General features: G+C 40.2%; 1 protein-coding gene across 2 annotated transcripts in view; it reads left to right on the forward strand.

Moving 5' to 3' along the window:
• The window catches only part of PIK3R1 (phosphoinositide-3-kinase regulatory subunit 1), a 76,161-nt gene that overhangs the window by 35,847 nt on the left and 18,370 nt on the right, over positions 1-21,944 (forward strand). Inside the window, exons 1-6 of one of the 2 annotated variants that reach the window (XM_050946946.1) lie at positions 7,926-8,206; positions 14,524-14,616; positions 16,543-16,617; positions 19,702-19,833; positions 20,693-20,894; positions 21,067-21,146. In XM_050946946.1, coding sequence (XP_050802903.1) covers positions 8,062-8,206; positions 14,524-14,616; positions 16,543-16,617; positions 19,702-19,833; positions 20,693-20,894; positions 21,067-21,146 — 727 coding nt within the window. In that variant the 5' untranslated portion in view covers positions 7,926-8,061. Of the gene's footprint in view, positions 1-7,925; positions 8,207-14,523; positions 14,617-16,542; positions 16,618-19,701; positions 19,834-20,692; positions 20,895-21,066; positions 21,147-21,944 lie in introns of those variants that run through there. The other variant, XM_050946945.1, reaches the window with a different exon arrangement.

Consider the following 21,944-nt stretch of genomic DNA (forward strand, 5'->3'; position numbering starts at 1 on the left):
AAAGAGCTCCAGCATGGACCGTATGGGAGATACTGGATCTGATCTCTGTATGGGGAAACAAATCTGTTCTATCAAAGCTCTGTTACAGAAGACGAAATGCCAAAGCATTTGGAAAAAAAAAATCTACAGGCTACACAGTGCTGTGTGACAAGCGTAACGGAAAGCCAAAGACTCAAATGGACGCTCATGGAGGGAGGGAGGGGGTACTGAGGACTCCCCATCAGTTTCCGAAAAGTATTTGCATTCTTGGCTGAGCTCCCAATGCCTGTAGGTTCAAACACATTATCCGGCGTGGTTCAGGGAATAGCTCGTCAGTTTACTCTCCCCCCCCCGCCCCCGTGAAAGAAAAGAGAAAGAAATCGTTTCTTGACTTCTTTCAGTGTCACCCTATATCTACTGAATGCTGCTGGTAGACACGATGCTGCAGCAGTGAAGAGCAGTATCCGCTCCTCTCCCCTGCCCGGTGGCAGACGGTGCAGTAGGACTGGTAACTGTCCTTGTTATCAGCCCGTGAGTGCTCCTGGCTGGCTTCAGGTGAGGCTGGCCGGGGGTGCCTGGGTGAAAATAGGAATGATTCTCGGTCATTCCCAGTAGATGGAACAGAACGACTGGTAACCGTCCTCATCATAGCAACTGGAGGCTGAGCTCCATCAGCCCCCTCCCTTTCCTGTGTAAAGAAAAGATTCTGTACTGCATGGACTATCATGGCAGCGGGATGCTGGGCTCCTCTCCCCCGCACCGCTTAATGTCCTGCCTGGACTGTCATAGCACCGGGAGGCTGCCTCCTCCTCATTTTATCTCACTAACAAGTCATTGTTTCTTATTCCTGCATTCTTTATAACTTCATGACACAAATAGGGGGGCACTGCCATGGTAGCCCAGGAAGGTTGGGGGAGGAGGGAAGCAACGGGTGGGGTTGTTGCAGAGGCACCCCCCGTGAATGGCATGTAGCTCATCATTTCTGCGGGATCTGACACGGAGCAGCTGTGCTCTGATACACTGGTTCTCTAGTACACTTCCCCCATATTCTAGGCAGGACTGACTATTTTTAGAAACCATAAAGGAGGGATTGACTCGGGGAGTCATTCCCAGTTTTGCCTTTGCGCCCCCGGCCGATCTCAGCCAGGGGCACCCATGATAGTAGCAGACAGTACAGAAGAACAGATAACCGTCATCTCATTGCCAATTTACCCCGGCAGCAGATGGTACAGAACGACTGGTAACCGTCTCTGCTATCATGCAAAAGCAAATGAATGCTGCTGTGTAGCGCTGAAGTATCGCCTGTGTCCGCAGCATCCAGTACACATACGGTAACTTAAAAAAAAAAAAAAAGCTGAATGGGCTCCATGGTTGCCATGCTATAGCGTCTGCCAGGGCAATCCAGGGAAAAAGGGCGCGAAATGATTGTCTGCCATTGCTTTCCCGGAGGAAGGAATGACTGATCACATTTATCCAGAACCACCCGCGACAATGATTTTTGCCCCATCAGCCACTGGGCTCTCAACCCAGAATTCTAAGGGGTCGGGGAGACTGCGGGAACTATGGGATAGCTATGGAATAGCTACCCACAGTGCCACGCTCCGGAAATCGACGCTAGCCTCGGACAATGGACGCACACCGCCGAATTAATGTGCTTAGCGTGGCTGCGTTCACTCGACTTTATAAAATCTGTTTTATAAAACCGGTTTATGTAAAATCGGAATAATCCCGTAGTGTAGACGTACCCATAGGCTGCTATGGTAAATTCTGCCAATAAAAATCCTCTCTCTGATTGTGGCTAAAATATTCTGCAGTAGTATTGAAAAGGAACATCTAAATGGAGTTGTCATTCTCATCCTCCAAATCATATCGCAGCCTACTGTTTTGGTTGTAGTAGGGGGACAAGCTTTCATTTGCAGCATACTGTGAAGACATTTCTGATGTGGCTCTAGGCACAACTCCATTGCTCCCCAAGTTTCCCAGTTGTACTTTGCTTCACACCAGGTGAATGGCAGTGGTTCTTTCTCGCACTTCTTTTCCTGTCAGAATTGTTCGTGCCTTTGGTATCGTTCACAGCCCAATAAATCTTGACTTGCAAACCTCTCTCTGCTCAGACAAAAAGGGGTCGTTAGTCCAAAAGGCTTTTAGCCCAGGTAGGCCAAATTGCTTCTGTATCTAACTGAGCGACATTCTGCATTTCTCCCTTACTGCCAAGGCTTTCCTGGTGACCTGAATCTGCACCATCTGCCAGGCTGACAACATCAGATAAAAATAAAAAGCCAAATTTAGTAAACAGGCCTATTAAGCCACCAGTAATCACACAAGTCAATATTAGAGATGTTTGAGCCCTCTCTTTTTCCCAGGAACTATGTTGACTTTTAAAATATTTTCTTAATGAGGTGCTGGATAGCTCTATCCTAATAGTCTCCAGAGCCCTGAACAGAACTCTCTCCTATGCTGAGTGGCACTTTCATTCTTCATATAGCCAATCCAGCCTCCTTGGTCAATGAGGGCCTTAAGAAAGAGCCTGCTTCTTCCCTCCCAACAGCTTGACTTTCTACTCTCAATTACAGTACTTGACTAATTTATGACTGTGCGTTGTTACTTAACATCTTTCTCTTTCTCTACCCACAGCTTCCTTCTTGATGTACATAATGCAGTTAAAGCCTTGGTTAACTGAACCTAGCTTGTTTGCCCCTTTGGCTAATACCATTAAACTCTTTATCATTACTAATCCCAAAGCTAAATTGTGGTCATAGGTTCCAAGGCCAGAAGGCATCCTTATAGTCATGTAGTCTGACCTCACATACAAAAAAGGGCATAGAACATCCCTAAAATAATTACTAGAACATAAGTTTTTTTAGAAAACCATCCAATCTTGATTTAAAAAGTGTCAGCAATGGAGAATCTACCACAATCCTTGGTTAAATTGTTCCAATGATTAATTATTCTCTCAGTTAAAAATGTACCTCTTATTTCTAGTCTGCATTAGTCTAGCTTCAACTTCCAGCAATTGGATCATATTATACCTTTCTCTGCTAGATTGAAGAGTCCATTATTAAATATTTGTTCCCCACGTAGATTCTTACAGTCTGTTATCAAGTCACCCCTTAACCTTCTCTTTGTTAAAATAAATAGATTGAGCTCCTAAGTCTATCACTATAAGGCATGTTTTCTCATCCTTTAGTCATTCTCATGGCTCTTCTCTGAACCCTCTCCAATTTATCAGCATCCTTGAATTGTGAGCACCAGAACTGGACACAGTATTCCAGCAGCAGTCTCACCAGTGCAAAATACAGAGGTAAAATAACCTTCCTACTTATACGCAATCCTGAGATTCCATTAGCTGTTTTGGCCATAGCGTCACTGTGGGAACTCGTGTTCAGCTGATTATCCACCACAACCCTCAAATCTCTGTGCGTCACTGCTTCTCAGGAGAGAGTCCCCCAACATGAAAGTATGGGCTACAGTCTTTGATCCTAGTTGTATACATTTTCATTTATCCATATTAAAATGCATATTGTTTTCTTCCATCCAATTTACCAAGCGATCCAGATCACTCTGAATCAATTACCTGTCTTCATTATTTATCATTCTCCCAATTTTTGTGACATCTACAAACATTATCACTAATGATTTTATGTTTTCTTTCAGGTCAATGATGAAAATGTTAAATAGCATACAGCCAAGAACCGATCCTTGTGGGACCCCACTGGAAACAGACCCACTTGTTGATTCCCCATTTACAGATGCATTTTGAGACCTATCAGTTAGACAGTTTTTAACCCATTTTATGGTTGCCATGTTAATTTTATATCATTCTAGTTTTTAATCTAAATGTTATGCAATAACCAAGTCAAATGCCATAGAGAAGTCTATAATACATCAACACTATTACCTTTATCAACCAAACATGTAATCTCATTAAAAAATAAAGTTCATTTGACAGAATCTAGTTTCCATAAACCCATGTTGCTTACCCTCGTTTTAGTTCTTTATTAATCCAAATCCTGTATCAGCTGCTCCATTATCTTCCCTGGGATCAATGTCACGCTGAAAGGACCATTTACCCATTTTAAAAATTGTCACATTAGCTTTCTTCATGTCTTCTCAAAATCCCCCAGTGCTCCCATGCTTTTTGAAAATCAACATGAACGGTCCAGGAAGCTCCTCAGCCAGTTCTTTTAAAACTCTTGAATGAAAGTTATCTAGACGTACTGATCTAAAAAAGTCTAACTTTTTAGTATTTTCTGTGTAACATCCTCTAGAGACACTAATGGAATGGAAATACTATTATTATCATTAGATGAGGAGAACCCTTCCCCTTTGAGTAGAGGCAGTCAACTTCTGGAACTGGTGTATCAGAAACCACATAACCCTCTTAGCAGTATAACTACCAGGGGTGCAGAACTCCCTAGCAGACAGTCTCAGCAGACATTTGTCCACAGACCACAAAAGTGAAATTTGTGATTCTGTTCTGAACCAAATCTTCAACCAGTGGGAAACATCATCCTGGGATCTCTTTGCCTCACAAGGGAACAAGAAACTACCCCAATAATGCTCCAGGGAAACTCTGAGCCATGGCTCGAAGGACAATACCTTGCTGCTACCATGGACGGACCACCTCAGGTATGCCTTCCCTCCAATCTCACTAATACCACAAGTCTTGCAAAAAATCTGTCATGACAGGGCTTGGAACATCCTCATGCCCAACTGACTGACACAGTTCTGAATTTCAGAACTCCTGAGAATTTGAACCCATCTGACCATTTCCAGATCTGCTGATACAACACAATGGTACAGTGAGGCATGCCAACTGAGGACAGCGACAACTCAAGGCCTGGTATCTGGATAAGCATCAGATGTAGAGCCATCATGTTCAGTGGGTGTTCAGTCCATTCTCAACCAAAGCAGGAGATGCTCTTTGGGCCCATGGAAGTGCTTCTCCTCTTGGTCACAAGAATGCCATCTATCTCCAGACTCCACTAGGATCCCTATTGTTCTAGAATACCCACTTACCCCTAAGACATCAGGCCTCTCATCAGTTCCCCGCAGGTCCATCTTGCAACAGTTTCCCCAGTTAATGACCATACCATCCTTACTCATCCGACAATTACTAGATTCCTGATGGGGCTTATTATAAGTTTTCTACCAATGGCGAAGCCAGCACCTCAGTGGGACATCAACCTTGTACTTTCAGTTCTCACCAAATCCCCTTTTGAACCATTAGCCCATCTCTCAATAAAAGTTGCCTTGCTAGTTGCCATTATGTCAGCTAGGATCATGAGCAAGTTGGGAGCACTCATGGCAGATCCATCATGTACCATCTGTCATAAAAAGGTGGTCTCTCTTTGCCCCCACCTGAAATTCATCTCTAAAGTAATTTTGGAATTTCACATTAATTAAACCATCCACTTACTGGTATTTTTTCCAAAATTGCTTGCCTTTGACGAGGAGAGAAGGCTTCATTTTCTAGATGTCTGATGGGCACTGGCCTTTTATCGATAGAGAACAAAGCAATTAGAAAGACACCCAAACTTTTGATCACGATAATGGAGCGCTCAAACGGTCAAGTTCTATCTGTGCAGAGACTCTAAGTGGATTTCAAGCTGCATCCTCCTTTGTTACCAAGAGAGCCCATTCCACCAGAGCTCAAGCAGCCTCTGTGGCATCTCTGTGAGACATACCTTCACTAAATATATGTAGGGCAATGACCTGAAGTTCCACGCACACACATTTACGAGACATTACTCATTGGTCCAGACTTCTACTACAGATGCAGCTATGGACTCAGCAGTAATATGGATAGCTATACTGTCTGCATCCTTGCACCTGCCTCCTGTTTGACTACTGCTTACTAATCTTCCACGTATTGAATGAACATAAGGGAACATGCTTCATTTCTTCTTTGAGTGTACTTATATGTAACTGGAGGGTCTTCTAAATGTATGGTCCCTATATGTATACCACTACCCAACCTCTGTCCCCTCTACTGTGGATCATGACCATATTCATGGTAAGAATAGGAACTGGAGAGGTGTCTGTCCGCACTTCCCTTTATACGGTTGGTTCAGAGCACAATGAGATCTATTGTGCATGTGCACACCAATGGACACTGCTTAGTAAAAATTTTTAGACTCAGGCACATGGTGCACATATATACCCACATATATACTACAGATAGGGACCACACATCTTGAAGAACCCCCAGTTACAGGTAAGTAACCTCCATATTTTGTATTGATAAACAGTCATTTGCACTAATGAAGAGTTTTAAAGCCTCCAAGGGTATTTGCCCAAAATTAGTGAAAGCCAGTATTAAGGTAGCAACTAGGATACAGGCTCTCTCTTTAATGCCAAATGGCAACTGATGGTCAAAGAGAAGGGAAGCCTTCATAAGACTAAGAGGTACTCTGTGCTTCCCCACCAGGCTTTGTAGATCTCTACCTTTGTATCAGTAGAGAGAGTATAGTGCTTTTGCCTTCTTGAATCCCATCTTCTCTGTATTTTGGAATCCAGATTTGTGTACGAGTATGGAGATAAACAAGTCCACACAATCAAAGTAATGTGGTGGTGGGGGGGGGGGGGTTTGTTTTTTGTTTGTCTGTGGTTGGGTTGTGGTGGTTGTTTTTGTAAACTGTCAAGCAGTCTATTTAGCTGCCTTTGACAGTCAGGTGTGCAAAGATTGCCTCATCTCTAATTTGTACCTTCATTTAACTTTTAAAAAATATCCTGCACAAGCATTTGCACTCAATCATTATGAATTCTAAATTTAAATTTAGAAGCTACTTGGGGAATATGGATGGTAAAATGAAACTTTTTTTTCATTTTTCCCGCTACCAGGTATTATACATACCTGCTTATTTCCTGGATTTAATTATATGTGAAGCAGCTAAGGAAGATTTATTTCCCATCAATTTTCAATACTTGAAATACTTAGTATAGCTGTTAAATTATCTGGAGGTTCTTCTAATGTCATAAATTATACTGCGGGCATCAATTTAATTTGAGGATATTGTTTGAAAATAATGTGTTGAGTGGCTCCTGACATCCACTGTTTCCTAATCATTTGCCTAGCTAATCATGTTGAAAGCATTACCAAATTTACTTGATAACTCCGTTTACTATTATATATTTAAGTTTAGTGTTCATCAGGATCTCCTAACTAGGCAAACTTTTTCTTGCTCAATTGTGAAGAGTGTGATTTTCAAAGCTGATGTGTGTATGAGAATGATACAGTTGAGTGGATAAAATGGGCATCTTTTTGCTCGCACAACCAGCTATGAATATAATAGGACCTATATACTTTCATATACCAGACTTGCATGCACCACTCTGATATTTGCATGTGCAGTTTAAGTGTTCACAATTGCACATACCCATGTCTAAAAATCTCAAAAAATTGTGTGGAGTCATTTTGGTTCAGATCCAAATTCAATTGTTTATGTATGGTCTCCTCTATAAAAGACTTGTAAATGAACCTTTTTTCCATAGTGTATCTTATTACATTTTAAAGGGCAGGCTTTAATTTTTTCTATATACTTTCATGCTTCTTCCAGCAATAATGAAAGATTTGGCTCAGAGACCTATGGATCCAATATTCCACCTTTAAATTTCCATTTGGCTTTGCCAGGTACTAACTCTAAAATATCTCTTTTTACTGAGAACTCCTCCAAAAGGTGCAGCTGTGTGCTGGTTTCATCTTGCACTTTGTAGCTATGTTGGCAGCACTTAAATGTAAGGTATGCTAAGTCTCCCACCCATTGCTGTTGCCTTAGAGCTGTTCAGGCCTGCCTGTATTGGTGAGAGAGAGAAGAGCTCTCAGATTGGAGAGAATCCTGACTTCTGTTTCCTCTGATTGGTTATCACTGTGGCAAGGTAAAAATAGAACTAGTGGAAAATTCAGCATTTATGATGCGTCATCAGAAGGCTTACTACTATCTGAGATACGTACTACTCCCCAGACTTAATGGCTGGCAAAGAAAGCAGTATAGTGTATAACAGCTCGTGAGAGTCTTGCTATTTTGGAGACAGTGGGATTTAAAAAAAAAAAGTTAAGGAATTTGTTTTGTGAAAAGCAAAATGATTACTTTAAGTGAAAAACTGATATTGGATTGTAGCAAAGGAATCTACAAAGTTGCTCAGATTCTTAAGAGTGGATTTGGTTCTTCAAGCCTCTGTGCTGTGCTACAGCATGCTTCAAAACAAAAGATAATTTTAAAATCAGGTACTAAATGCAAGTTGCATGAGGTTTGATTCTTTGTGCTTTCACTGAAAATGGCATGCGTAAAAGGGTTTTTTCCTCCCACAGTCATTCTCCTGGTGTGTGCTGTGTTTTGCTTTAGAACATCTAATCCATGTTCAGGACGTCCTTTAATGATAACTTGTTTTACGGCTTCAGAAGTTGAAACAGAGACTTTTTCCAGAGTTGGTAATATTTTTTCCAATTCAATTACTGCCATTTCATTTCACTATTTCAAAAGTGAAGGGCACTGTGCATACATTTGGCTTTTTTCTGTGTAAATGTTATGAACTGGCATTTAGTTCTGAGAGTGGTATAAAATCTCTGTTCTGGCAGACATATGTTTTCTGAGGTCTTTCATCTTGAATTGACTATAATTTTCTGTCTTATGCCAAACGTGGAAAGACTAAATTACCAGTGACAATATAATGCTATGGGAAATTTATAAAGGAAATACATTGAATAGCATAAGTAGCAGCAGAGAATAGAAAATTGAAGAATTGTTTAAAAAAATTAATTTGATTTTTTTTTTAAAGTGGTATCTCAAACTTTTATATTGTGACATTGTCAATTTTGATGACTTGTGCATCTATGTTGTTCAGTTGCATTGCCCTTTTATCAGCATATTAAGACAACTTTACGTTTTAAAAAACTTCCTTTATATTTATAGCCTTTTGGTATAAACTCCTTATTTCTGTTGTGTATTATTATTGAAATGGAGATTTGTAGCCCAAATAGTCATGAATTCAAAAATATTTGATCACTTATAGTTACAAAACAGTATTATTGTGGTTTCAAAAATATTCTAAGTACTTGCAAAATTATCAATTTCTCTGATGTAGTTATCTGTAGCTGTGGGAAAAAATGAAACCAAAATCCTCCAGGCTCTCTCTATTTTATGATATTATGTTTTTTCCCCTTTAAAACAAACATTTTCTTTTGAGAGAGAGTATGAGGGAGAGGTGTTTAATCTTTTTTAAAATTAAGTTTGCTCTAAATGTGTATATTATATGCACGGTGTTTCCATTTCATTGAAGTCTTTATAATCCAATACTGATATATCAGAAGAGGATTAAATAGCTTGCAAATTTGGCATGTGCTTCAGATACTGTGTGTGTGTGTGTGTGTGTGTGTGTGTGTGTGTGTGTGTGTGTGTGTGTGTTGAAAGGCCATTGTCAGCACTTTTACTTGTACACTGGAAAATCCACGGCCTGATTTTCAGAGGTGCTAAGTGCCAGCACCTCCCACTGATTGAGAACACCACCAATAGCTAAGATCTGTGGGGGGAAAAATAGGCTACTTAAGTGCCTAAAGATGGATTTAGGTGACCAAGATTTTGGGGGGAATTTTCAAGAGTGTCTAAATGAGTTGGGAGCACAAGTCCTATTGAAAAACCAGCTCTGTTGTAGCAGGTAAGATATCAAGATTAAAAGACAGGAGTGAGTGTTTTTTATTTTGGTAGAGAATGATTGTATGTCTGACAGGTTTTTACATCATTGATAGTCTTTAGCATTTCAGGGTATTTTTGAAAATGGGTAGTAGACCTAGGGTCTGCTTCTATTTTCAGAAGAATGACATGACAGAGGACTCTGTTTACATTGCGCTCTCATCTCATGAATGCTTACAAACGTTGCCATAAGTCACCTGCATAAAATGTAAATCAGAAGCAAAGGAAGTGAGATAGGGTATGGAGAAGCTTTCAGTTGTGGAGTAAGTTGGAGACTGTTTGTGTCCCTCCATCTTTGCCCTTTTCTGAGGACATGTTTTCTGAGATTCTTCCCTGCCTTCCCAGTGGCTTCCTCCAATGACATGAAGCTTTCAAGGGACACCAGATGCACAAGTTCTCATTTTTGGTCTGCCTGCACTACACCTTTAACTTTCAGAAACAAAAATCAAGTTAGAAATTAGTTGAAAGGGTGTTCCTTTTCCTAAAGACAACTTAATTTCTCTAAGTAGGCATTTGTAATGTGCCTATTATCATAGTCTCTAGGCACTGCTCGCTTAATTTGATGTAGTGTAGCTCTCTAGTTTCTTCTGTTTGAACCAAAGAGTATATTGTGGGTTAAGATCTGTAACTGGGCCTTCTCTGCCCTGCTCTCTCCTCAAGCCTTTCATCCTGGATGACATTTACCCCAACCATCCACTTTTTCCTCTTCCCGTCCTTTCAGTTTTGTGTAACAGCTCTGCATCTTGCCTTCAGTTAGAAGACGGAGGTGAGCGTCTCTCCTCCGAGTTCATGCCATTTCATGACTTGGCAGAAGGGAGGTGGGAGAGTAATAATTAATGCAGCTAACTGCCTGAGGAAGCAAAAGGTTATTTTCATCATGGAAAAAATGTAATCTCTATTTTTAAAACATATTCTCACCTTGATATTGGGAGGGATTTTATGCCTTTGACTTTCCAAACATCAGAATGAGATTTATTAATAGTAGTACTAGTGTTAGATTATATCTTGCAATTGGTATTTTGTAATTTGAGGATTTTCTTGGCAGAGCCTTTGATTTGACACTGTCATATTCTTTGAATAAATGTACATTTATTATAGCAGATTCATAAATTCTAAGGCCAGAAGTGACTGTTATATCATCTAGTCTGAGCCCAAGGAGTTGTCTGGCTAAATCATATCTTCCAAAAAGACACAGCCTTGATTTGAAGACATCAAGAAATGGAGAATCCACCACTTCCTTTGGTAGTTTGTTCCAATGATTAAATACCCTCACTGTTAAAAGTTGTGCCTAGTTTCTAATTTGGTTCTTCATATGCCTTTTTCCACATTTTCCAAACAGCATTTTAGTACCTGGTATTTTCTCCCCATGAAGGTACTTACACACTGCGATCAAACCACCTCTCAATCTTCTTTTTGATAAGCTAATCAGAGGAAGCTCTTTAAGTCTCACTGTAAGTCATTTTCTCCAGTCTTCAAATAATTTTTGGAGCTCTTTTTTACACTTTCCAATTTTTCAACATCCTTTTTAAAATGTGGACACTAGAACTGCATGCAGTATTCCAGTATAGGTCTAACCAGTGCTATATACAGAGGTAAATCATCTCCCTTCTACTCATTACTCCCCTGTTTATATATCCAAGGACCGTGTTGGCCCTTTATGCCACAGCATCACAATGGGAGTGTGTAAACGGGCTGACTCACCCCTGCGGCATCTCCTGCTGGTGACTTCTGGGAATTAGCTCTTCCAGCTCCGGAGCACTCTCTGCAAGCCGGTGATCTGCCTGTCCTCTGGCCCCCGTGTCCTTCCCAGGACCCCAGTGCCCTGTTAGCTGGGGTGCTGCCCCCTAAGCAGTAACCCGTTTCTCTTTGGGTCTCCCCCTCCCAGGGGAACCCCCACCTACTATTCCTACCTCACCTCAGTATATGGGTACTGCCAGTCATTGTCTGGCCCCACGCCCTGGGGCTGACTGCAGTATCAACCTACTCATCACTGACAAGGTTGGGTTTGGACCTGCTGCCTTTCCCTACCCCTGGGCTGCCCTCTGCAACCCCCAGTACCTCATGGCCATATGCTAGGCTGCAGCCTGGGTCTTTCTAGGCAGGAGCTCCCCAGCTCCTCTGCCTTTCCCTAGGCCTGCTCCATTCAGGTACCCTATGTCTAGCTCCCTGCAGCCAGGCCCTTCTCCCTCTATGGGCAGAGGGAGCCTCCTCCTTCTGGCTTCCCTGGCCGCCTTATAAGGCCCTGTTGCTCAGTTTGAGGCATGGCCCCAGCTGTAGCCACTTCCCCCAATCAGCCAGAGTTTTACCTTGCCCAGCCCCAGCCCTCTGCAGGGCTTTTCCAACCCCTTCCATGCTGGAGAGGGTGGTCACCCTGAGAGCAGAGGGTTTTGTACTGCTCTGCCCCCGACTTAAACAGCCATGGCGCTTTGTGACGGCACCCATGGGGAATCTTCATCCTGTTAGACCTGGCAAAAGCAGCCGATACCCTGCTGTTTGTACTGGATCCGCTCGATGGCAGGGACAGCACTGGAGATTACTCCCTCTCTTGCCTCTTTGGGCAGGGGCTCCCCAGCTATGCTCTTGCTGTCCATGGAGTCGCTGACCTCCTACAGAAGAAACGGACAGATACAGAGCTCATGTTCAGTTGCTTGTCTACTATGAGCCCTAAATCTTTTTCTGAGTCACTGCTTTCACAGATCCAGGCCCCCATTCTTTAAATATGATCTGCATTCTTTGTTACTAGATATAAAACTTTGTATTTGGCTATATTAAAATGCATTTTGCTTGAATGGGCCCAGCTTACCAAGTGAACCAGATCACTCTGTTTGGCTGCTTTATCCTTGTTATTATTTACCCCTTGGCCAGTCTGTGTCAGCTGCAAATTTTTATCAACAGTGATTTTATATTTACTTCCAGGTCACTGATGAAAATGTTGAATAGTGTCAGGCCTGGTGCTGTTCCCTGTGGAACTCCATTAGAAACACCCCCGTTTGATAATAATTTCCTATTGACAACTACTTTTCATAGGTGCTAGAACTAGGAATGTGGAGGGTGCTGCTGCACCCTTTGGCTTGAAGTGGCTTCCATTATATACAGGGTTTACAGTTTGGTTCAGTGGCTCTCAGCACCTCCATGATACAAATTGTTCCACCACCCTTCTATTTTTTGGGATCTGTCAGCCAGTTCTTAATCCATTTAATGTGTGCTTCTCTCATCAATTTTCTACACTTCATAACATCTAAATTCTATCAATTGGTATCTGTTTTCCCTTTTTTCCCCATTTGTTATATATTTCTCATTTATTTCTAATTTCTTTCTAATTTCTGGCTTCACTTCACCACTGAACCAGGATGGGCTTTTAGCCAAAATAGTCCTTTCTATAGATTGCGGAATCATGGCTTTTTAGGCATCTAATAAACTCTTCTGAAAGAATTCTCAATTTTCATTCACATTTTTCTGTCTAAATTTTTCTTCAGAATAACTTTTGTTCATAACATTTTTCAGCATTGTGAAATTAGGCCTTTTGAAGCATAAGGTATGTATATTACTGCTTTGGACTGGCCTCTGTTTTCCCATGTTGAATGTAATCAGGTCATGATCACTGCTCCCTAGGCAACCACCAATTTCCAATCCAGTGATTAATTCATCTTTATCCATCATAATCTGTCAATTATGTCAGATATTGCTGGCAACTGTTTAGTAAGAATATATTTCTGTCAACGTCCTAGCTTTCCAAAAATTAAACTCGACTGCTTTTAAACTTTTAAACTTTGCATTTATCACTGAGTGAGAACGTTCTTTTATTCAGTTTGTTCTTTCACAAACTGAATAAAAGAACGTTCTCACTCAGTGATAAATGCAAAGTTTAAAAGCCAGTCTTTCAGTGAAGAAACTGCATTGTGTGTGAACTGACTTCGGATAAAATCAGTATGCAGCTTTGTTTTCAGTTTGCAAAAGATTCATTTTAGAATATCTTATTTTTATTCTTTATTTCTTGATCATGTACAAAACAGGAGGCTCTCTCTGCACCACAAGGCATATATTGTCAATATGTGAACCTATAAAAATTAAAACAAACTGCAACTATTATTGAGCTTTCGCATTAATATGACATGTTGGTTGTTCCTGCAGAGAGTTCATACCAATAGAAATGTGTTTCATTCAGTAGATTAGCAGTTCCAAGGAAATATGTATATAGCTCCCTCATCTGGTGCACCATAGGAGAAAATGTTTCAGGTCCAAAAAACTGTTCCATAAGAATTTTATATGGATTCTGTATGGCTTCTGTGTGGATTCTACACTTTTTACTTTATTTTATTTACCTTCCTCACAGCAGTAGTGAATATTTATTAGTGATTTATAAAGCATTTTTGATATTCTCTGAATGAAGGTACCATAAAAATGCATTTTCCTTATTGTTATTATTTATCATCACTATTCAGTCTTGGAGAATGGATTTGTTTAAATACAAAAGGTGAAGGGTTGGAATATTAGAGGAGCGAAATGTCATGAAGTGGATGTCTTTGCTTCATTTAAAAAAGGGAAAAAAAAGAAGACAAACAAATGAGGGGAATAGTTACTAAGACTTTGCCAATTATGTATTGGTTGTTTATCTTTAGTTTAAATATAGCAGTGATATTTAGCATGAGGGTTGTTTTTTTTAATTACCGATAAGTAATTGTGTGGTGTTCTAATTTGCATGCAGAACAGATGAGCAAAATGTCTACATGGACTTTCACAGCTGATGAAATGAATTTTTGTTCAGTGTTTAAAAATTAACCGGTTGCAGTATATCTCATGACTTTCATAAACTGAAATTGCATCTAACTGTAGCTTAACTGATTTTTTTTAACAGCTTTTGCACTTCCAGATCTTGCAGAGCAATTTTTGCCTCCTGACGTCGCTCCACCAATTCTTATCAAGATAGTGGAGGCTATTGAAAAGAAAGGTATGCTGATGAACCGTCTGCCAGTGTTTTAGTTATGTTTGTGAATGGGAGCTGCAGGATCAGGCCCAGAATTTGTACATTTCCCTACCAAGGGTTTGTAATGTTTCGCATTACTCAATTGGTATTCAAGCAAATCTAGTCAGAACCTTATCTTTTTGGTATGTGCTCAACAGAGGTTACTTGGGCTATAGAGGTAATAACATAGCTTATGGCACCTGACACCTGGTAACCTGCTACAGAGCAAAAAGAGAGATTTTAATTTCAGGTTTTGAATAATATAATACAAACCTCAGCTGGCAGCAAGAGTAAGCACAGAACCGCATGGCCATGAGATCGCAGGGGAAAACATCTCAGGAGGCTAAGTTTTGGGAGGTATTTTTTGCCCTCCCAGAGGCAGTCATTTATTGCTACTGTCTGTTCAATCAGCCCATATTTGTTGCCCTTTGACTTTCCTCCCTTCCCATATTCCCAGCTGTCCCCCTCTGTCCTGTTCCCCTGTTCCGCATACCATTCCCCCCCCCCCACTGGCCTTCTCAGTCTTTTGTTTCTCTTCCCTCCTGTTTAAATAACCCGTTCTCTGTCCATCTCTTGCTTCCTAATCCCCTTGTTTCTTTCCCCAGCTTCTGATGCTGATGTCACCTTCATCAACCTTACGTGGCCAGGAGGTGCCCCCTGTACCTTGCTCTCCTAATGGCCATTTAGCTGGGAGTGGGAGGGCAAGACAGGATTTGTGGCCTGGTTACTATCAGTGTCAACACTTTGAAGGCTGGGAAGACACAAACGTTTAATGGGTGGATCAGGGGCTGCTGATGCCAGTACTGAGAGCCAGAGTTTAATGGCAACCAGCATAGTCAGCCACTGTTTCTAGAGACCATACGGAATGTTAATGAAATCATACATGACCTGTATCACTGGGCATGCTCTTTAAGGTAAAATATAGAGCAAAAAATTGTACATTTATTATGGTATCTTTTATTTGGAAGGATGTCTGCACTTTACAGAGTATACCTAGGGATCACTCCCTCCACCACTGAAGTGGTGCTAATACAGGGCAACTGTTTAACATATCTGCAGCAACACTGCCCAGTACTGAGAGCTTACCTACTGTGTGTGCTCTGCATGTCTGAAGTCAATAAAATAAATATGCAGAAAACCAAATAGTGATTGGCTTTAGGGTAAGAACAGTAAAGTATTCCCCCAAAAGGAAAAATAGCCCCTTTGGCTTTGGGTTACATACACTATCACAGGCTAAGGAATTATTTATTCTCAAGCAGTTTTTCAACTATTCTTTTCCCCTTGAGGCAGACTGTGTTTGTTGTCTGCTCAAGTTGTATTCCTGGGGTGGCAGGCCCTGAGTGTGTCTCTGCTTTTGGTAGGACAACTCCACTTCATTTTCTCTGTCTCCTCGCTGCATCCCATCTCCTCTCGCCTTATGAAGGCACTTGGGAGAGATGAGGCAATAGGACATGCACAAGGGAGGGCTTAGGGCCAGCTGTTTCTTAGCTGGAAAGGTGTGTAGAGTGGCAGGGAAGGGCTGGGTGTTCCTACTGAACTGCACTCTGCTCCACTGCAGGCAAACCTTTACCTTGGCTAGTACACACTTCTCCTTCTGCTGCTGTTGGCCTCCTAAAGCCAGCACCTGGCGATTTGTTTGAGTTGGGGAGGGGAATGAGAGTTGACTGGATTTCTACTGTTCCTGGGGTGGCAGCTTCTGCTAGCCCAGCAGTTTGCAGAGATGGTATATTTTCCTGTGTGGTATATTGTTGCCCTGTAAAATCAATAGCATACAGTATTTTGTCATGGTGTATAAGAATTATACTAACTTACACTGTAAATGGTTATTTGAGGACAATAGAAATATGTTGTGTCTTATATAAAGCCATAAGGGATATTAAGTTCATGTGTCCAATCTATTGTGTTTTTAAGGTCTGGAATGTTCAACTTTGTACAGAACACAAGGGTCAAGTAGTATTGCAGAAGTAAGACAAATTCTTGAGTGTGGTAGGTACAACTGTTCTTCTTAAAGTACTAAATAGTTTTTGTATTAAGATTGAATGTTTTTTCTATGCCCCCTATTCAAACTATATAATTTGATGTTTAGTTGATATAGTTTTTATTCCATTGCATTTGCCGTAATATTAACCTTTCCACTTTCATAGAATAAATATTTTTCTCCAAGTCCCCATTATACTGGTATTTTGCCCAAGAATAATCAGTTTAATGTTTATTAGTAACTTAACTGTTTGAGGACAAAAAAAAGCAGGGCTCTAGGAGAGGAAAGGAGTCTCATTCAGAAGCAAGATAAAGATGCACTGTCCCAATAATGCTGTGGGCTAAATTTTATTTATGCATGTACAGCTGCACACAATTTTGTGCATACATTAATACATTCAGCCTTCTGCTTCTTTTGGCCCAGCGGAGGGGGTTGGAGGGAAGCCTACTGGCTCTCCTGCAGGTTCCCTGCCTGGTTCTGTGGTGATACTGGAGAGTAAGGGAAGAGAACCTACCTGCTGATGCTACTCTGTGCAGGGATCTAGGTATCAGGGCAGTAGAATTCCTCCATCTCCCCCCATATACAACATGCTTCCCCAACTCCTGTCTCTCTCTTTTCCTCCCCTGTGCCAGAGTCCTGGGGTTTCGGACACTCATCTGGCTTCCCCCTTCTCTGGCCCCTGCAGTAGATCTAGTGGTGTGGGGAGATACCCACCTGGCTACTTGTCCTCTTGCCTGAAATTATAGGTGCTGGAAGTAGGGGTGCAGCAGCACCCCCTGGCTTGAAGTGGTTTCCATTATATACATGGTCTACAGTTTGGTTCAATGGCTCTCAGCACCCCCACTATACTAATTGTCCCAGCACCCCTGCCTCCAGTCTCCTTTAGCACAGATAAATTGTGATTCTTAAAAATTTAATAAAACCTAACTGTCTAAATGAGAAATCTTTCCAGAGCAACAGCCAGCCAAACTGTGGAAGAGCAGGAGCTCTACTGTTGTGGTAGCATTACCCAAGCTTCTGCAAGCTGTGGGGGAGAGTATGTGTATCAACTTCCCCTTTCAGAGCAGTGCATGAGGGGTACAAGGGCATCATACCACTGCATGAGGCTCGGAAGTGAAACTGATTACACACTGTGTTGTCAAAGGCACAAATTATGCAAACTCTAAAAAAGGAAGTAATTTCTCTGCTCTTTCAATTTTAGTTGTTATAAGTAATTAAAGATTAAAATTGAGGAGGAAATGATTTTTGAGTTCACTATGTTTTAAATCTAGCTGGCATCATGATCTCAAATGATGGTAGAGAAAGGTATGGAATTGTGGGGTTAGCCACAGAAGCTTTAGTCTTAATATTTTTGTTTTCAACACTGACTTTCCAAACCACAAATACCTGAATTTCTTAATTTATTCAAAATCCATATAGAATCTCACATCTGAAATGTAGTTTTATGCAAGGTCTACCTGTATCCTGAGACCATTGTAAAACTGAGGTTTGCCTGTATTCTTCTTCAAAACTTAATTTGGTTGGAAAACAGGAAGATAAGGCTTTAGCCTTTGAGGAACTGACTGTCCTTCATTCCTGTTGAGCAGAGCTCACAGTCTTCCAGGATCAAGCCGGTAAAGGTGATCAAAAATAGAAAGGTCACAACAGCAGCAGCAACAAATAGCTTGCTGTACATCAAATAGGTCCAGCTCTCACTAAAACTCTCTTGTTCCAGTAATTTGGGATGTTTCTTACAGACACTGCACCAGTGGAACCTGAACTTGATCCAGCATAGAGAATAAAAGCAACAGTGACTAATGTAGTTTGAGTTCTTGGTCCGATAGACTGGGCTTTTTAAATAATTATTTTCCTTCCTTCCCTTATTCTCCATCCCAATTATTGGGCCCTTTGGAACTTCCAAGATTTGGGAGCACTTGGGAACTTTTGTGAGAGCTTCATGTCTGACAGGAAACCTGTCTGGCTTGTAATAAACACTTCTAAAATTTTGGTTTTTATTTTGACTTCTTGCATTCACTACGCCAATGTTAACAGACAATTCTATAAGTGATAAAGTTCAATAGAATATTCTATCCCAAGTTGTAATTACACTAGCAGGCCATGGGTCATTACAGGTGTGTAAATTCTAACTGCTATTTAAGAAACCAAGGACCCAATTCTGCAAATATATCTACACGTGCTTCAGTTTATTCACATAAATGTTTAGCGATTCAGGACCTAAACATGGAATCAGCTACCGATAGAAATACTGCATTTGCACCCAGCCCTAACCATGGATTGCTCCTTACTATAGTAGTGTTTGCACAAAATATTTACAAGTAAAACATAAACCTGTTAAAAATAGCCAGGTGTGTCTAACCTTGCAGCCCTGTAACAATATTACAAATATTGCCACAAGCATAATTTGTAACTTTATAGTAACATTTAAAAAGTATGCAGAATCCAGGGTCTTCCTTATATAATTTACAAGGTTAGTATATAAAGAAAGCAAGGTGTTTTTAAACATTCTGATCACTTCAAAAATAATACCAGTGAAGGTATAACAACCTTCACTATGGCCATCTACAGAGTTTGAACCAAGGACCTTCGTCACGTATATATATAAACCACAACTACTTTAGCTACAGTAGTAATTCTATCAAGTAGCAGCTATAGTATGCTGTTAGTCTCTATGTAGATTAGCCACTAGAAGGGACATGAGACAATGTCCAAGCATGTTATAAAGCTATTTCTTGAGTAATAGAATTTGTTACTTGTAACATTTTCACATAAATATTTTCCTGGATTGGCTATTGACTCCCATGCGTAATTTACATCTTATCATTTATTAGTCAGAATCTCTTAATGATTGAAGAAGGCTCTGACCCCTTAACTTTACAGTGTATTGCTGAACAATTTTGGTATCTACTGTGGGAATTCACTGCACATTGTAAATAATACATTTTAGCAAAGACTTGTTTAGATGTCTTCAGAGATTTCTTACAAATTGTTCTTCATAAATCAGATTTGGGTTCTCTGTTCTGGTTTGGTATGAAATGACAATTTTAAGGTCCTCAGAAATTTTTAAATTGCATATATCTGGGTTTTTTCTTCAGATGCCTCATCAATGGATTTTGAGCCAATTGATGTGCAGATCTTATCAGATGCTCTCAAGAGGTATCTTCTGGACCTGCCAAATTCTGTCATTCCAGCATCTGTTTACAGTGAATTGATTTCAGGAGCTCAAGGTATGAATGTGAAAGTATTTCCACTCACTGGGGGCGGGAAGGTTTATTAGGATTGTCAGTACCCAGCATGAAGGGGCTGATACTGTCTCAGCATACATACAATGTGGAGGATTTTTGCACACCACAACAAGTGATGCTCATAAAACAAAAATAAGTCTTTTCCTCACTTATCATATATTACCTGGTTTTGATTAAAAACTGTTTAAATTACCTAACAATATAAATATAATGAAAATTGCGAGATATTACACAGCTTGATGCATTTAGTAAATAAGAATAACTGTGCATGTACTAGTTAAAAAAAGTCAAGGACTTATCTGTGTGCAGAAAGAGCTAATTGTTAACCTTTTATCAGTGCTGATAAAGTAAATGTATTAGAGAACACAGTGTTCTGAGGTCCATTGGCAGTTATGAACTACAAAGCAATAAAAACATGAATATAAGGTATATCTTTGGCAGTGGTCATTTCAGACAGTACAGTTGACAACTTTCAGTATGTAGGCCTAGTACTGTTGCATGTTCTACGGGCAGGACATTGTGGCTGGTAACCTTCAAAGTTAGAAAAGCACCTGTGATTCTTATCTACTGCATCTCAGAATTACCCAATCATGTGTGACGCTAAACACAAGACAGACTTCTACCAGTATGCACTGCGCATATTGTGGTTTTTACCAAACGAATGTTCTGTTTCCATTTTACTTTTATTCAGTTGTTTTCTTCTGTCACTTGAGTTTTTCACTTTTGAAAAAGAAGAAACAAGAGTCAGGGTCCTATTAAAGGACAAAATATTTTTTCTATAAAATTGATACTTACCAGGGAACCATGTAATGGTTTCATTTTCCTTTCTGTTTGCTTGCAGAAGTGCAGAGCTCGGACGAATATGCTCAGTTGCTGAAGAAACTCATCAGGTCTCCAAATATACCTCACCAGTATTGGCTCACTCTCCAATATTTGCTCAGACATTTCTTCAGACTTTGTCAAACCTCCAGCAAAAATCTCTTGAATGCAAGATCCTTAGCTGAAATTTTCAGCCCTCTGCTTTTCAAATTCCAGTTAGGAAGGTATGTGAGACATCTTAATTATCTAGTATATTGTAACCATGATATGTAGCTTTGTTATACAAAATAGTTAATAAATTCATGGATAGGACTTGTACTTATGCTGTTATCTTTGCATTACTTTTCTAAAGGCATTTATGTAAGCCTTTACATTTTTTTCCATTACATTTTACAGTTCTGATAATGCTGAACACCTCGTAAAAATCCTAGAAGTTTTAATCACAAGTGAATGGAATGAGAGACAGCCTGTACCAGGTAAAAACAGTTTGGATTTTAAAATGTAATTGGTTATGGATGAGTTTTAAATAGGTCAAAACCAGCTTGGTGGCCGTTAAATGTGCATTATTATTTTTTTCAAATTAAGTAAGCTCATTAAACAAATGTATTAAAGTAATAAAATTATGGAAGTAAGTAGATATGCAGCAGAAGTTAATTTTTGTTTTTAAGGAACTATCCATTACTCCTGAAATAATTTTTGCATTGAATAATTTGTGCAGATTTTTTCATAGCCTTAGAATTTGTATTACCTCTTACTGACCACTGTATGAAAAATCAAGAATGTGAGATACTTGTGAAGCAGTATATATTTACTTTTGCATTCCTTACTGTTAAAAGTGGACAAATTCTGAAGTCCTTTCTCAGCTCTCACTCAAGCCTTTCTAAGCATATTTCCTCAAAAGAACTGTGCCCAATGAGGACTGGTTAAAGAGCTCAAATTTGGAGCTCTGTTTAGCTTTGTGCATTTGTCAGCCAGGTATGTAGAGAGATTTGTCTGTCAAAATCCACATTCTTATTAGTGCAGGCAAAATCAAAACTGGTTCAGGATAGCTAGTTGACACGTTTTTACTGTCTGTGCTAGCACTCTGTTCATACAACCCGGAGCAAAGGTTAGCAAACTTTATGCAACAGATTGTATTTGAAATCAAGCATTGCTTCTTTTCTTAGTTTGAGTGAGGCAGGGTTGCTAGACTTGTGCAAAGGAAATTGTGCTGCTGTGCAGCGCGACTTTCTCAGTTAAGCAAAGCAAGCACGTGTTGATACAGAGAAGCTGCA

The sequence above is a fragment of the Gopherus flavomarginatus genome, chromosome 3, assembly GCF_025201925.1.
Source record: "Gopherus flavomarginatus isolate rGopFla2 chromosome 3, rGopFla2.mat.asm, whole genome shotgun sequence".
Classification (NCBI taxonomy): Eukaryota; Metazoa; Chordata; order Testudines; family Testudinidae; genus Gopherus; species Gopherus flavomarginatus.